Source organism: Elephas maximus, chromosome 3 (assembly GCF_024166365.1).
Source record: "Elephas maximus indicus isolate mEleMax1 chromosome 3, mEleMax1 primary haplotype, whole genome shotgun sequence".
Lineage (NCBI taxonomy): Eukaryota > Metazoa > Chordata > Mammalia > Proboscidea > Elephantidae > Elephas > Elephas maximus.
The window spans coordinates 190,608,806-190,626,509 of record NC_064821.1 but is presented as its reverse complement, the minus strand read 5'-3'; the positions used below and the strand labels follow the sequence as shown (position 1 = coordinate 190,626,509).

The 17,704-nt window shown below is 44.2% G+C and overlaps 1 protein-coding gene across 1 annotated transcript; it reads left to right on the top strand.

Annotated features, from left to right (window-relative positions):
- The first annotated feature begins 13,601 nt into the window (after positions 1 to 13,601).
- On the top strand, positions 13,602 to 17,117 carry LOC126071476 (protein S100-A7-like). Its single transcript, XM_049875668.1, has 3 exons — positions 13,602 to 13,772; positions 15,087 to 15,253; positions 17,051 to 17,117. Exons 1-3 carry the CDS (start codon positions 13,602 to 13,604, stop codon positions 17,115 to 17,117), a joined length of 405 nt encoding a protein of 134 aa, XP_049731625.1.
- The last annotated feature ends 587 nt before the right edge of the window (positions 17,118 to 17,704 follow it).

The following is a 17,704-nucleotide window of genomic DNA, read 5'->3' as shown; positions in this document are numbered from 1 at the left end:
TACGTGTACAGTTTGTGTCCCTGAGGCTAGATACAGTGATGGAGGCTGTAATTCACTCAGTCTTCTGAGTTTGTGCTTCAGGAAAAGAGCCCTATGGGAGCCATGGTGAGCTTCTCCATTGACCAGTATGGAAGAGTAAATCTGTGTAGGGCAAGGGGTGGACTGTGGAGGTCATAAAAAATACTGCAGTTGGACCTCCTGCATAGTTGATTGACAGTCCCAGCTGCTGCCCCTCCAAAACTGCCAGTACACTTGCACTGAGGCCATGCTTCCTGGGCTTTTCTCAGTCAATGACTGAGTGTGGCAATGATTCTAAGGCAGGGCTATTGTGAAAGATGTGGAATTCCTCACTGGACAGCTTTGGGTTGTGGACTCACAATAGGCTTGGCTAAGCCTTTCTTGGAACTGTACTGGAGGCTGAGACCCTTTCTACCCAATCCTCCTTCCTCCAACTTTTCTTCACAGGCGTCAAATCTGTATTCCAGTCTGAAGGACCTCCCTGCCTTCTCTTGCACCCTACCTGTTGATATTTTGACTGGTACTACATTCAATCTGTAAATCAAATTTGAAGAGAACTGTCTTTTTTATAACATAGAATCTTTAATGAGTACAGTATATTTCTTTATTTATCTAGGTCCTCTCTAACTTCCCTAAATAAAATCTGTAGTTTTTAATATAGAGGTCTTGCATGTATTTCATTGGATTTGTACCTGTATATTTACTGTGTTGGTATGATATTTAGAAATTACACTAAAAAATAAAAATAGTGGTATTTTACAATTACATTTCTCTATTTGTTGATTATTTAGAGAAATACAATTTATGTGTATTGATCTTGTATTTTGTGTCCTTGCTGAATTTAGTTATCAATTCTGATAATTTGTCTGTAGATTCTTTTAGATTTCCTTGTAATTAGATCACCTGAAAATAATGTCGGTTGTATTTTTTTGCTTTCCAATAATTACACTTTAATTTTTCATTGCATTTCACTTTAAGACTCCTTCCCCCCTACCCCGTATAAAATGGGATAAATCTGCTGATAACATGCATTCTCAAATCATGCTTGATCTCAGAGGGAAAGATTTGTTTGCTATAGGTTCTTTGTTGGTGCTTTGGATCAGATTAAAACAGTGTCCTTTTGTTTATGGTTTGTGTCTTAGTTATCTAGTGCTGCTACAACAGAAATACCACAAGTGGTGGGTTTTAACAAAGAGATATTTATTTTCTCACAGTCTAGAAGGCTAGAAGCCCAAATTCAGTGATTTAGCTCCAGAGGAAGGCTTTCTCTCTCTGTTGGCTCTGGAGGAAGGTCCTTCTCCTCAATCTTCTCCTGGTCTCCTTGCAGGGGCCCCGGGTCCAAAGGACTTGCTCTGCTTTCTCGGTGGTATGAGGTCCCCCAACTCTCTGCTTTCTTCCCTTTCCTTTTAACTCTTGTAAGATAAGAGGTGATGCAGGCCACACCCCAGGGAAACTCCCTTTACACTAGATCAGGTATGTGACCTGAGCAAGGGTGTTACATCTCACCCTAATCCTCTTTAACTACAGGCAGAGATTTACATACGTAAATCACAAAATGAAGGACAACCACACAATACTGGAAATCATGGCCTAACCAAGTTGACATGTATTTTTGGGGGGCCACAACTGAGTCCATGACTGCAAAGGATTTGTTTACATGATCAGACGCTGAATTTTTTTCAAATGCATATTTTGTATCTATTGAGATAATCTTTTTTTTCTTTTACTTCATTCTGTTCATGTGGTGAATTACTTTGATTTAAAGATATTAAACTAACTTTGAATTACTGGAATAAACTCCACTTAGTCACAATGAGTTATCTTTTCTGTATATCGGTGGACTCCATTTTTTTAAGACTTGCAGTTATGCTCATTAGACAGATTATCTATTGTCTGTAATTTTCCATCAGCTCAACTTCAGTGAGAGGGAGCTGATGCTTTTGAGTCCGTACATAACCATTTCTGCATTGGTAAAAGAAAAAAAAAAAAGAAACCCCAAAACAAAAAACCAAACTCATTGCCATCTAGTCGATTCTGAATCATAGCAACCATGTAGAACAGAGTAGGACTGCTCCATATGGTTTCCAAGGAGTGGCTGGTGGATTTGAACCGCCGACCTTTTGGTTATCAGCCGAGCTCTTAACCATTGCACCACCAGGGCTCCATGTACCCTGCTAACCACTACTTATTATGTCCCCCTTGATGGTTGAATTTTCCCTCCTTCCCTCTGCCTTTCAGGAATTCCATCATCCACACTGATATTAAGAAGCCCAGTTCCATAGTAGCATTCTTCACTATTATTCCCAGTTTGCAGTGGATAGCTCCCATTGAACTTGTCAAACATGCTGTTGTCTCTCGAGAGAGTATTTCTTGTGGTCTTATGAGGGGAGTGTCCTCTGGTTCTCCTAAGGAACACGGTCAGGTGATGGGCTCTCAGTTATTGCCTGGTAAATTCATTCTAACCGAGCCTTCCAAGTCATTCTTCAATACTGTGCCCAGGAAATTCTGACAACTCTACCTCATTTTTGAAGGTCATCACTGCATTGTAGGCAAACAGCAAGGATTGATTCTAGCAAAGTGTTTGGACTAGCTCCAGATGTCCTTGCCTAAATATTGAATCCCAGGTCATAGACTAGTGACCCCATGTGAGTGAAATCTCTTTTATTCAACCCTTTATCTCACCTGCCTTGTCTAACACTGTCAAGATCCTCATATGCTCCATTTCTTCCTGCTAGTTCATGGTAATCAGGTTCTGAAATTCCTTTGGCATGCAGACTATTTTTTTTTAACCAGAGCAGGAGTTGTACTTCAGATTGTGTTTAGGCCTGCCTCTGGTTTTTGGCTTGCAGCAATGAGGTGTAGTAAGATATATTTCCTGGGGAACAAGCGTCTGGAAGGCACCAGCTTTAGATGAGGTCATTGCCTGGTTTTCAGGGAAGGGAAGGCAGTTCTCTTCTGGCAACAAGAAAGGCTCAGAGTAATTTGGGGGATCTATCATCCGACTACCCAAACCATGGTATTTTCAATCGCATCATAAGCATGTGAAAGCTGGACAATGAATAACGAAGACTGAAGAAGAATTGACATCTTTGAATTGTGGTGTCGGCGAAGAATATTGAACATACCATGGACTGGCAAAAGAATGAATAAACCTGTCTTGGAAGAAGGACAATCAGAATGCTCCTTAGAAGCAAGGATGGCGAGACTGCGTCTTACATACTTTGGCCATCTTGTCAGGAGGGATCAGTTCCTGGAGAAGGACATTATGCTTGGCAGAGTACAGGGTCAGCGGAAAAGAAGACACTTAATGAGGTGGATTGACACAGTGGCTGCAACAATGAGCTCAAACATAACAAGGATCCTATGGATGGCTCAGGACCGGGTGGTTTTTCGTTTTGTTGTGCATACAGTCGCTATGAGTCAGAACCAACTCGATGGCACCTAACAATAACAGAATCATCATCCAAATGCTCCCATCCCAGCTCTCAGATTTCTAATCTTCCCTAATCAGGCCTCTGACCTTGGTATAGAGGTCAAACACTTTTCATTTTGTCTCCTTTACAGCTCTCTCACCATTATAATCAGGTACTGGGTCTCAGTTTTGTGCACAGTATGCCCTGCAGTTTTAGGAGATTAAAGTCTCCTTAAATGTTACCATAGAGGTGCTTGTCTTTTGCTGCATGCCTATTATTCTCTTTTATTAAACCCTCGATTATGCAAAAAGAAGCCTCCCCATGCTACTGTCTTTATAAGTATCATCACCTCCATACGGAGTAACTGTTGTAGCACTTGAACTCCCAGTGTGTGTGTGCGTGCATGTGTATGTATCATTCCAGGGAAACAAAAGAGAAGAGAATAGAAGTAAGGAGGCAAGAAGGGACAGCATAAATAGTGTGGTGCATTATTGAGCTGACCACTACTTCTAAGAAGACAGGGCTGGGTGCTTGGTCACAGAGGATGTCTACAAAGAGGTCATATGGGAGCACTGCATCTTGGAACTGTCTGTCAGGGATGGGTATGGGGAGGAAAAGTGAGCGATTTATCCGCCAATTTCCTCCTTCTTAACTCTTCCCAGTTTGTGTCTGCCTCATCGGACTTCTGCTTTGCAGAGGTGGTTGCAAAGCCCCAACACACATGAGTGTTTGCAGTAGGTGGACCCCCAGCAACAGTGCCCAGTCATCTGCTTTGTGGGCATGGGAGCTTTGGTGGTGCCATAGTGGTAGTTGTCGTAGAACCAGTTTTCTAAATTCTGGGTCACAATCCAGAAACTTCACCTTGCAAGCAACAGTCCTGCAGTGGGTATCTAATTTCCTCTCCTCCAGTCCTCCAAAGAGTTATAAGTCCTTGAGTCCCTAGATTAATTGGCTTTCTGCTTAAGGTATAGGCAGTGGTTTCTGTCTTCTGCACTAAACCCTGACAGTTGCCAATGGTGACTGCAGACTCCCAGGCTCTTAAATGCCCCTGGAGACATGGGACTGGATGAGGTAACCTCCCAGCTCTGTGACTCTTGGGTCCTTATGATGGAGAGGAGTGAAGAGAAGTCATAGTGTCTATAGGATGTGTCCTTCTTCCTCCGTGCAAAGCATTCCCATGAGAGTCTGTGTAATGCCCTTTGGCTCTGAGGCATTCCAGCCTGCTGTAGAAGAGATGGAGTGGGTAGCGGGAGCTGGTGATCAGGAGAGTCCCTGGGGGCACAGTGAGGAACAGCTATGCTGAGTCACTCCAGTTTACCTTTCTCCTGTTCGCAGTTCTACTTTTTCCCCTCCTGGGGTGATCACAAGAAACCCTGGTGGCATAGTGGTTAAGTGCTGTGGCTGCTAACCAAAAGGTCCGCAGTTCGATTCTGCCAGGCACTCCTTGGAAACTCTATGGGGCAGTTCTGCTCAGTTCCACAGGGTCACTGTGAGTCGGAATCGACTGGATGGTACTGGGTTTGTTTTTTTTTGGTTTTGGGGCAACCACTAAGAAAACCAGAGCCTTCTTAGATCCAGCCTGGTCATACCTGGGCACTGGGGTTGTTGCAGCTCCCACCACATACAGCATGATCGAGGCCGTATCGAATACCTGGCTATTGCCTCTCTTGGAGGCTGAGAAAATCAGTGCAGTTGCAAGAGGACCCAATAGAGGTAGCTGGGGTTTGGGAATGGTGTGAGCCATCACTAGTACCATCCAGGCCAGGAAGAAAGGCACGCGGCCATGGTGTGAGGGACGGGCATGGCTGAGGGGAGTTGGGTTGACACATAACTTGTGTCTCGTACGGTGTAGAAGTGACAACAGGATGTATTAACAAGAAACTCTTGGGTGAAAGAAAATAGAAACCAGAAAAATATAAAACACATTGGATATAACTTTCTCAATTTCATGCCAACTGAAATTCGTACACGAAACAACAATACACATTAAGTATACATGCAGACAAATAGACACATATTAAACATGATAAGTGTGTAGGGAGAGAGGGAATTGGGAATGGAGAAAAATTTTAAAAAAACCAAAAGGAGGAGCTTTCATGTAGTGATATTGATAATACGCCAGAAACCAAGGGTGATTATCACTCCATTGCTCCACACTTGTGATTCAAAAAGAGCAAATGTCAATTAAAATACGCTGAAATCATATTGGTTATGATACAGCATTCGAAAAGCACAAAGAGTTTTTTAATGTAAAATTCAATCATTTTTCCTCTTGTCCCCAGCTACTCAGTCCTTCTCCCCGTGGGGCAACGCCTATAACTAATTTTTGCATGTCCTTAACTGATGGATTTAATAACCATAATGACTGGATTTAAGCAGTGATCGAGAGAGATCTGATGTCAGTGGGAGGGTGGGTGGAGATGGAGGCAGAGACCCAGACTGCAGCTGGTGGGGGTGGTGGGCCAGGCTGGTGAGAGGTCGTGCTTGGGGTAGTAGCAGAAAGGTGTAGGTACATTTTCAAGGAACGCCGTGGGAAATTTCTGGGTATGAGAAAAGTGCATGAGAGAAAGGAGTAAGTCCAGAAAGCTGGTAAGTTTCACTGAGGACTGAAAGAGGGACTGACTTTGGAATGTGAAGAGCTTGGGAATAAACCCCATCCTAAAACAAAAACAAACACAAACCCGTTGCCATTAAGTCAATTGTGACTCATAGTAAGTAGGACTGCCCCACAGGGTTTCCATGGAGCATCTGGTGGATTTGAATTGCCCACCTTTTGGTTAGCAGCCATAGCTCTTAACTACTACACCACCAGGGTTTCCTAGGGATGGTATTAAGAGTCTCAAAACCAAAAACCAAACCCACTGCTGTCGAGTCGATTCCGACTCATAGCGACCCTATAGAACAGAGTAGAACTGCCCCATAGCGTTTCCAAGGAGCACCTGGCGGATTCGAACTGCCGACCCTTTGGTTAGCAGCCCTAGCACTGAAGCACTAGGCTGCCAGGGTTTCCACTAAGAGTCCCAGGGTGGCTCAAATGGTTAAGTTCTTGGCCACTAACTGAAGGATTGGAGATTAGAACCTTCCCAGAGACATTTTGGAAGAAACGCCTGGAGATCTTGTTCCGAACAGTCATAGCCATGAAAACCCTACGGAGCAGTTCTACTCTGATGTACACAGGGTTGCCATGAGTCAGACTCAACTCGATGGCAACTGGTTTGTTTTTTCTGTGATGGTATTAGGAACAGCTGTGGGGAACAGTCTGAATGGTCCAGGATCTCCTGTGGGGAATTTCAGGGGCAGGGGTAACAGGCAAAGAGTAAACTTCAGTGATTTAGCGCAACTGTTCTTCAGTGTGCCCCCAGGGACTCTCCTTCTGACCGCCAGCTCCTGCTTCCCACTCCAGCTCTTCTGTAGCAGGCAGGAAAATATTAGTGCCAAAGGTGTTGCACAGACTTTCAAGGGAATGCTTTGCATAGAGGAAGGAGGACAGATGCTAAAGACTCTATGACTCGTCTTCACTCCCTTCCTCCATAGGAAGCCAAGAGTCACAGGGCTGGGAGGTCACCTCGCTCAGTCCCACGTCTCCAGGTGCATTGAAGAGCTTGGGAGTCTGCAGTCACCCTTGGCAACAGTCAGGGTTTAGTGCAGAAGACAGAAATGACTCCCTATGTAATCAATTTTTATTGTGCTTTAAGTGAAAGGAAACCCTGGTGGTGTAGTGGTTAAGTGCTATGGCTGCTAACCAAAAGGATGGCAGTTCCAATCCGCCAAGCACTCCTTGGAAACTGTACGGGGCAGTTCTACTCTGTCCTATAGGGTCGCTATGAGTTGGAATCGACTCTATGGCAGTGGGTTTTTAAGTGAAAGTTTACAAATCAAGTCAGTCTCTCACACAAAAATTTGTATACACCTTGCTTTACATTCCTAATTGCCCTCTCCCTAATGAGACAGCACACTCCTTCCTTCTACTCTCTCTCCTTGTGTCCATTTGGCCACCTTCTGGCCTCCTCTGGCCTCTTACCTCTCCTCCAGACAGGAGATGCCAGCATTGTCTCAAGTGTCTACTTGATTCAAGAAGCTCATTCTTTACCAGCATCATTTTCTATCCCACAGTCCAGTCCAATCCCTGTCTGAAGAGTTGGCTTTGGGAAGGGGTCCGGTCTTGGACTAACAAAAGGTCTGTCGACGATGACCTTTCGGATCCTTCTAATCTTAGTCTGACCATTAAGTCTGGTCTTTTTAAGAGAATTTGGGGTCTGCGTCCCACTGCTCTCCTGCTCCCTCAGGGGTTCTCTGTTGTGTTTCTTGTCAGGGCAGTCATTGGTTGTGGCTGGGCACCATCTAGTTTTTCTGGTCTCAGGCTAATGTAGTCTCTGGTTTATGTGGTCATTCCTGTGTCTTGGGTTCATAATTACCTTGTGTCTCTGGTGTTCTTCATTCTTCCTTGTTCCAGGTGGGTTGAGACCACTTGATGCATCTTAGATGGCTGCTTACTAGCGTTTAAGTCCCCAGATGGCACTCTTCAAAGTGGGATGCAGAATGTTTTCATAATCGATTTTATTATGCCAATTGACTTAGATGTCCCCTGAAACCATGGTCCCAAACCCCCTCCCTGCTACACTGGGCTTTGAAGTGTTCAGTTTATTCAGGAAACTTCTTTGCTTTTGACTTAGCCTAGTTGTGTTGACCTGTCCTGTATTGTGTGTTGTCTTTCCCTTCACCTAAAATAAAGCTTATCTATTTTTTTTTTTTACTGTCTTAGTTTTCTTTTTTACCCACTGTCTAACTAGTGAAAACCTCTCTCCTCCTTCCCTCACTACCCCCTCTCGTAACCATCAAAGAATATTTTCTTCTGTGTTTTAAACTATCTTCTCAGTTCTTATAATACTGGTCTTATACAATATTTGTCCTTTTGCAACTGGCTAATTTTTTTAATTTCACTCAGCAGAATGTCTTCCAGGTTCCTCCATGTTATAAAATGTTTCATGGATTCATCATTGTTCTTTACTGATGTGTAGTATTCCATTGTGTGAAGAGACCACAATTTATTCATGCATTCCTCAGTTGATGGACACCTTGGTTGCTTCCATCCTTTTGGTATTGCAAACAGTGCTGCAATGAATATGGGTGTGTATATATCCGCTCGTGTAAAGGCTCTTATTTCTCTAGGATGTATTCCAAGGAGTGGAATTGCTGGATTGTGGGGTAGTTGTATTTCTAGCTGTTTAAGGAGGTCCCAAATTGATTTCCAAACTGGTTGTTGCATTTGACATTCCCACCAGCAGTGTATAAGTGTTCCAATCTCTCCACAGCCTCTCCAACATTTATTGTTTTTTTTTTTTTGGATTAATGCCACCCTTGTTGGAGTGAGATGGAATCTCATTGTAGTTTTGATCTTCACTTTAGAGTGGCTAATGATCATGATCATTTTGAAGGCTTTCTTTAGTGAAGTGTCTGTTCATATCTTTTGCCCATTTTTTAATTGGGTTATTTGTCCTTTTGTAGTTGAGTTTTTGCAGTATCATGTAGACTTTAGAGATCAGGTGCTGATCAGAAATGTCATAGCTAAAAACTTCTTCCCAGTCTTTGGTAGTCTTTTTACCCTTTTGGTGAAGTCTTTGAATGAACATAGGTGTTTGATTTTTAGGAGCTCCCAGTTTCTAGGTATTCTGCTGCATTGTTTTTAAGTTTTGTGTACTGTTTATGCTATGTATTAGAGCTCCTAGGTTTGTACCTATCTTTTCTTCCCTGATCTTTAGTGTTTTAGATTTTATATTTTGGTCTTTGGTCCATTTTGAGTCCTTTTATGTGCATGGTGTGAGGTATGGTTCTTGTTTCATTTTTTTTGCAGGTAGATATCCATTTATGCCAGCATCACTTGTTAAAAAGACTGCCTTTTCCCTAATCAGCTGACTTTGGGCCTTGGTCAAATATCAGCTGCTCATATGTGGGCCAATTTACGTCTGGATTCTCAATTCTGTTCCATTGGCCTATATATCTGTTGTTGTACCAGTACCAGGCTGTTTTGACTATTGTGGCAGTATACCAGGTTCTAAAATCAGGTAGATTTTTACTTATCCAGGACCTCTTTCCCTTCCCTATGAAGTTGGTGATTTGTTTCTCTGTTTCATTAAAAAATGTCTTTGGAATTTGGATCAGAATTGCATTGTACCTATAGATGGCTTTCGGTAGCATAGACATTTTTACAATGTTAAGTCTTTCCATCCATGAGCAGAGTATGTTTTTCCTCTTATGTAGGTTTTTTTTTAGTTTCTTGCCATAGAGACTTGTAGTTTTCTTCATTAGGTGTTTTACATGTCTGGTAAGATTTATTCCTAAGTATTTTATCTTCTTGGGGGCTACTATAAATTGTATTGATTTGGTGATTTCCTCCTCAATGTTCTTTTTGTTGGTGTAGAGGAATCCAACTGATTTTTGGGTGTTTGTCTTGTATTGTGATACTCTGCTGAACTCTTCTATTAGTTTCAGTAGCTTCCTTGAGGATTCTTTAGGGTTTTCTGTGTATAAGATCATATTATCTGCAAATAGAGATACTTTTACTTCTTCCTTACTAATCTGGATGACCTTTATTTCTTTTCCTAGCTTAATTTCTGTCTTGAACTGCAGTACAATGTTTAATAATAGTGGTGATAAAGGGCAAACTTGTCTGGTTCCTGTTCTCAAGGCGAATGCTTTAGAATCTCTCCATTTAGGATGTTGTTGTCTGTTGGCTTTGTAAAAGCGCTCTTTATTATGTTGAGGAATTTTCCTTCTATTTCTATTTTGCCGAGGGTTTTTATCATGAATGCATTTTGAACTTTGTCAAATGCCTTTTCGGCATCAATTGATAAAATCATGTGGTTCTTTCATGTTATTTATATGAGGAATTACATAAATTGTTTTTCTAATGTTGGACCATCTCTGCATACCTGATATGAATCCCACTTGGTTATGGTGAATTATTTTTTGATATGTTGTTGAATTCTATTGGTTAGAATTTTGTGAGGATTTTTGCATGTAAGTTCATGAGAGATATAGGTCTGTAATTTTCTTTTTTGTGGTCTTTACCTGGTTTTGGTATCAGGGATATGCTGGCTTCCTAGAATGAGTTTTTAAATATTCCATCCTTTTCTATGCTCTAAAATACCTTTAGCAATAGTGGTGTGAATTCTTCCCTGAAAGTTTGGTAGAAATCTGCAGTGAAGCCATCAGAGCCAGGGTTTTTTTTTTGTTTTGAGTTTTTAAATTTCTTCTTTTGTTATGGGTCTATTTAGTTGTTCTACCTCTGTTTCTGTTAGTTCAGGTAGGTAGTGTGTTTCTGGGAATTCATCCATTTCTTCTAGGTTTTCAAATTTGTTGGAGTATAATTTTTCGTAGTAATTTGATATCATTCTTTTAATTTCAGTTGGGTCTGCTATGATATTGCCCATCTCATTTCTTACTCAGGTTATTTGGTTCATCTCTTGTTTTTCTTTCATCAGTCTGGCCAATGGTTTGTCAGTGTTGTCAATGTTTTAAAACAACCAGCTTTTGGTCTTGTTGCCTCTTTGAATTGTTTACCTGTTCACAAATTCATTTAATTCTTCTCTAGCTTTTATTATTTGCTTTCTTCTTATGCCTGAGGGTTCACTCCCTATATTTTAAGCAGAAACACAACTAATGAAGAGATACAAGCGCTTATAACTCTTTGGAGGGCTGGAGGAGAGGAAGTTAAACAGCCACTACAGAACTGTTGCTTGTGAGGTGAACCTTTTGGGCTGAGACCCAGAATTTAGAAAACTGGTTCTAGGGCTACCACCATGGCACCACCATAGCTCCCATGGGCACAAAGCAGATGACTGGGCAGTGTCACTGAGGGTACAGCTTCTGTGAACACTTACCTGTGTCGGAGCTGGCTTTGCAGCTGCCTCGGCTGCATCATCTAAATCTTTCTGGAGATTCTCACCCTAATCATATCTGGGCCCTGGATGCAAAAGAACCTCAAAAATGTGACTTTCCACTTTCAATCTCCAAATAGGAGAGATTGAGAGGGTGACTACTGTACTGACCACACAGCTGAATTTGGATCTCGACAGTGGTTCCTGGCATAGCCCCGGGGTCCCCACGGGGCTGTGTGGTGAGATGATACTGAAGTGTCTCCCTGACCATCTTTGGCTGAGTGTCAGTCCTTCCTCTGTCAGTAATCGCAGTCTCCCTCTGGGGATTCTTGTGAGGATCTGGCAAGACGAAGTCAGAGAAGGTGTTTTTTAAAACATAGTGAGCTTCCCTGATGGAAAAGGTTTTGTTCCTGGGGCAATGGTGCCCACAGACAGCCCTTGCAGAGAGGCTCATGGCCTGAAAGTTGTGACAACCAGGGCTTTGTGAATCACAGAGGCGCCACTCACTGCCACCGTGGCCCTGATGCCCACAGTTTTCTGGATGGAGGTACCTGTGGTATGCTTCTGTGCAGGGTCATCTGTCCTGGAGTGTGGGCTTCTGCCGGTCAGGTAATATTGTGACCCCTTGCCCAGTCCAGACAGTAACACCATCAGATGCTCAGCAATGTGGCAGTATGATTAGGAGAGGGCTTTGAGGTCTGAGAGATCTGGGTTTGAATTCTGACTTTGTCATATTCTATCTGAGTAACCTTGAGAAACCCAGCCTTGGTTCCAATTTGCTTACCTGTAAGAAGGGAAAATACCTACCTCACAGTGGTAGAGACACTTATGTGAACTCACAGGGCTCTCATGGGAGTCTGAGGCAACGTACATAAAACGGTAACCCATTGCCTGGCTCATTCTAGTAGTTGGAAAAGGAGGCAGTTAGCACTAGTCATTGATAGAATGTTGTGGAATGACTGAATGAACAAACAGGTGTTTCTTTCCTCCCAGATCCCTAGATTCCATCATCCTTGAGCTATGGTAATGTACTCAACTCTGTCCACACCTCTCTTGCATGGGGCCTCCTCCCACTGGCCAGGAGCCTGGGCTGGGCACAATTGTGGTGATGTGGCCTGATACTGATAGGCACTGGAGACCCAACGTATCTAGAAGGAAGTTTTGAGGATAGCTTCTTCGGTGTGTCTCCCCACCCAAAGTGGTGCAATGTTTGGAGAAACTAATGAAGACTGCCACAGGGCACCCAGCCTCTGGGAAGATCCCAGGCGGAGCTGTATAAAGGGTCTGCTTTGTGCCTAGACGCACAATCTCACTAATTCTCTCCTCTGTGATCATCCTCAGATCCAGTAAGTCTGTACCTGTCTCTGTTCTTTCCTAGGAGTCATGCCTGTTGCCCACTTGGTCTGCTGCCTGCAGCTGTGGGGGAATATTAACCTGGCCTGGGAGTCAGTATGGGTGGGTTCTGCAACTAATAGAGTGGGACCTTGTAGTTGTCCTGGCAAATCCTATATCCCTTCTCCACCGGTCTCAGTGGGGGGCTGGCTTGGCTAGATGATCTTGTTATTCGTCTTTTCTCAGTATTAGGTGCTTTTCTGAGAACTGTCAGGTAAAAAATATGTTCCTCCTATAGCCCTTGGGTTTCTTTATTCCCTGGTTTCCGTGTGCTCTTTGGGCACAAGGTCTTCCAAAATAACTTCTGGGAAGGTCTTGGAGGGTGGAGGGGTCACAGTCGGTGGTGGTTATCACCAAGGTACATTGGTGCGGAATTGAACTTGGTCCTCCTGTTTGGAAGGTAGGAGGTCTACTGCTGTGTCAGATAGCCAAAAACCCAGGATTCTAGACCTGATTGCTCAGGCTGGTGGTCCTTGGTGATTTTCTAGGTGGAAGTGGGGAGAGTGGGGTAGACCAAAGGCTATGCTTGGTGGGAAAGTCTTGCCTTGGGATTTCATGTTTCTCTTTGTGATCTCGCTTCCAACCGGATGAGCCAGGAGAAGTTGCATACCCAGCGCCAGCAGTTCAGCCTCTACTCCTCACTTACACAGCCTTGATCTCCACCGTTCCGCTTCCACTCATCCCAGACTCCCCCAGGAATGGTCTCAAGACCCAAGACTTTGTTCCACTGTCCCCTCCCTGCCACCAATTTACTTCATCATTTGAGAAAGACAAGTTCCTTTTGTTCTGTCTTAGCTCAGTCCTCACTCACTCCTTGGCTTTGTCCTTCAAACTCTCTTCCACCCAGTTCATTCTCATTGATTTCTTGTCTGTAGACTCTTGTCTTGGAATAAAAGGCAAGATGAGCAACATTGCAGCTGAGAAAGTCAAGATATGCCACACTCCAGCTGAGAATGTGGTCCTGAGCTTGGTTGAACTATTTCATCGATACACCGGGTATGATGATAAGATCAACAGGGAAAACCTGCTGAAGCTACTGAAGGAGAACTTCCCCAACTTCCTCAATGACTGTGTGAGTGGGGGTCTGGCTTGTCTGGGGCGGGAAGAGGCTGTGTATGTGTGTACAGGGAGGGGATATGGTGGGTGGACGGGGTCCATGGGCTTTGGCATGTCTGAGGACCCCACTGCTAAGTGGATACACTGTTTATGATTGGCTGATCTGGAGTCTGGCCCTTCCCTGGATAACTCTCCACACCTCTACTCTCCTCATTTTACCTCTACATTTAACCTGAGGCAGGGCCAGTCCCATGTGGAGGCAGGATGGAAGATTCTAGGAGCTCAGGACAAAGAGTCATGCTCTTTTTTCTCCTGGGTTCCTGTCCTGCCACTGGGGCTCCGTGCTGTGTGTATCTGGACTAATCACCCACAATCCAATCCTTAGTTTTCTCATCTACAAAAGGAGATAAAAGAACTTAATTTCCTGTGTTGGTGTTGTTGAAATGAAATGACTTATGTGATAATGCTTTGAAAAGGAGAAAAAGTGGTGGACATATTAGAGGCTCAAGAAAGTGTTATGATTTGAAAACCAGTGAATAGACTAAAGCATGTGCCCTCCCACTGGTCACTGAGAGTCCCCCCAAGGGTCTGGTTGCCTTGGGTTAAAAGGTTGCCTCCTAAAGGCTCTTCTTCACATTTGCCTGAAAAAAGGGGTTATTGTTAGGTGCTTTTCAGCATCATAGCAACATGCAAGCCTCCACTGGCAGGTGAGTGGTGGCCGTGCACCAAGGTACATTGGCGGGGAATTGAACTTGAGCGTCGTGTTTGGAAGGTGGGAATTCTACCACTGGGGGAATTCTACCACTGAACTAGCACTGCCCGTGGAAGGAGAGGTAACACGGTGGGAATCATGAACCCAAAGACACGGCCACCATCTTTCATATGGGCAAAGCACATTCATAGTCCTAATTTCATCTAACTGTTAGAAGGAATCATTAGCACAGATTGAGACTAAGGAACAGAATAAATGGGGTCAAACCGATAGGCTTTGATGGGAAAGAATTTAAGTGTGAAGAGCATTAGAGAATGAGGAGAGTAACTGGCTGGGCTGTAATGAAGACAGTGCACCTGAAGGGGAGGTGGTGGATGAGCCTGAGTCCCCTTGTCATTTAACAGTGTACTCCCTGTGCAAGTTCCAATTTTTGACGAGAAATCTCCAGTGATCAGTCAGGGCTTGACTTTGCTTGACCCCATCTCTCCATCTCCATAACCTCCCCTGAGCAACCACACCTTTGGTTCAGCCCTAGGTGTTGTCTCTTCTTCTGTCTCTATTCTCCTCTTCTCCCCGGATAATGTTTTTACGTTTGTTGTATTTTTTTTTATCCCACAGGAAAGAAGGGGTAAAGATTACTTATGCAATGTCTTTGAGAAAAAAGACAAGAATAAGGATAAGAAGATTGACTTTTCCGAGTTTCTCTCTGTAGTGGGAGACATAGCCACTGACTACCACAGAGCCGTGGTGCCCCGCCCTGTTCCAGGGGATGCCAGTGATTCCAGGCCAGTCCAGCCTAGAGGCCTGCAGAGACCCCCAAAACAATAAATATCTCCTTGCACCTGATACTTGCATTACTCCTTCCTTCTCTTTTGGTGGTATTAGTGGACAAATGGACAAATACTGACTCTCGGCTTTGTAGACTCTCCACAAGGGGGATCAACCCAGCTGACATTTACTGCAGAGAGGCCTTTCTCGTCTCATCCCAGGCCCACTTCTGCTCCTCAGGCCCCAATGTAGCCCAACTGCTGGTATCACAGGAGGGCCCTGCTAGTATGGCACATGCTCTTTTTTCTCCTGGGATAGAGCTGGGATCCTGGGATGTCTCTTTGTCTCCCAAGTGGTGCCTGTCTGTGCGTAAGTGTATAGGGGGTGGGGTATCTTAGGTGTGGCACTGAGATATCCATCACCCACCTGGCTGTTTAGGAAAGAACAGGGAGGAGGAGAAGATGCTTTATTTCCTAGCCCTTCACTGCAGTTGCTTCTAAGGGCCATAGAGGAGTTGGATCTCTCCTCTGAGATCAAAACTTCCTCCTTGACCAAAGTCATGCCTTTCCGTGACCCTGAGGGCCAGTGGGCATTTTCTCTATGGGTCATTGTCATGAATGGGGAGAGACAGCAGGGTCCTGAGAACCAGCTCTGCCTGCAGAAGTCCATGGATATGATTTTTTTCGGCTTGTATGTGATGTGTTAACCTTTAGAACGTGTGTGTGTGTTTGTGTGTGTTTATGCATGTGTGTGTGTGAATGAGAGGGAGCTTCTGCTCTGTGGTGTCTCTCCTCACTGCGGTGTGAGACATGTGCACTGTGGAGACAGAAGTGCAGATCTGAAGAGCTTGTTGTCCAGTGAGGAAGTCCCAGAGGAAGCAGGTGAAAGAATAGGGCTCGTTAAGGTCCACAGTAGTTATGTGTTCCCTTATGGGTGCTGGAGGAGTCTTCTTTCAGTGTGATACTTGAAAAATAAACTAACCTTTTGGCCAGATAAAGTGAGAGGGAGAAACCAACTCCCAGTGTGGGATCCTCTACTTGGGGTCACACACTGTTGGGCACTTAGGACTTAGAAACCAACATGGCACAGGGGCTGCCTTCCCATCCCTGGTTCTCTGGAGGACACCAATCTCCTTGTGACTTCTTCCACGGGAAGGCAGGGGGCTGCTCATTCTCGACTTACTCAAGCCTGAAAGAGGCAGGAGGCAGGAAGGGTCATTAATCACTTCCATCCCCAGTGTCACTTCCAGGCCATGTCCCCTAAACCTCCTCCTTGAGGTTCACTCCATCTCGTTCCTTCAGTCCTATCTGCTTGGGCACAGTTGCCTATTAACCTACTGATCACACCCATCTTTCAACCTGACCTGCTGTTTCCTTCTCTATCCCACCCACGGGATATGCTTGGGAGAAGATAATAATCATATACTAATTAACTAACTAACAAGTCCCTCCTCACCAATTCCTCCTCTTTACTTGGGGTCCCCTTCCACTCTGGGCTTTGTCAGAAGTTGGCTGTACTCCTTTCTGATATTCTCCTTTCCACCTACCTGTGCTTAGTCTTGCTGCTCCTTCTGTCCCTTGCTTTCATTTCCCCTACTTTTCAAACCAATCAGAACCTTGGCTCTCTAAGCCTCTTCTTTTTCTCTCTCTCTTCCTGTCAACCTTGGCTGGTGTCACCTCCTTCTTTCAGCCTACCCGCCATGATCCACCACCACGGCTCAACTTGGCTTTTATCTTTTCTTTACCTACACCTGTCTTGCAACATCCCAGTCTGGAATCATTCTCAACTTTTGCCTCCTCTCTTCTGATACCCAGGGTGCTGATCCGTGAGGAATATTTTTGTGCCATGGCCCTGAAGTTAGTCTTCTGCCTGCCTCCTTGACCGCATTTTTCTCTGAACTCCTCCTAACAGTTATGCTCTGGGTATAGATCGAAGTACTTGCAAATCCCCACAACACACCATGCTATTTCCTGCTACCATTACATTTGCTGTCTCTGTTTCCTCTGCCTGAAACTTCTTTCTTAGTCTTGCCTGCCTTGGAACATCTTGTCTTAATTCTGAGTTTAAGTGCCATCTTCTCTGTAGTGATTGTACTCAGAGGTGACCCCAAGGATCTGATAAGTTCCCCTTTTCTGTCTCTCTTTTACATTATGCTGATTTTTGTTTCTAGCATCCACACCTACTTCATTTATCTGATCTCTTGTATAATATGAGTTTGTAGAGGGCAGAGACTGTTTGCACCCCTGAATCCTCAACACCTAGCAGTATACCTGGCAGAGAGTAGGTGTTTATAAATATTTGTTGACACAAAACTCCTCTGAAAATTGTTTGAATTGAACCCCCAAGTTCTTCTGCCCTAGTGATAATGGCAGACTGCAAAGTGGCTCTGGCACCTGTCAGAATATTTATAAACCCTAGTAGGTCAGAACCCTGCTTTAGGGTAATCAAGAGTCCAAAGAGCTGTTGGG

Excerpts from the sequence above, each read along its gene's own strand:
- LOC126071476 (XM_049875668.1), top strand. The coding sequence starts at position 13,602 with ATGAGCAACATTGCAGCTGAGAAAGTCAAGATATGCCACACTCCAGCT. Across the intron at positions 13,773-15,086 it reads CCAACTTCCTCAATGACTGT|GAAAGAAGGGGTAAAGATTA; the intron begins GTGAGTGGGGGT and ends TTTATCCCACAG. Across the intron at positions 15,254-17,050 it reads GGGGATGCCAGTGATTCCAG|GGTGCTGATCCGTGAGGAAT; the intron begins GCCAGTCCAGCC and ends TCTGATACCCAG.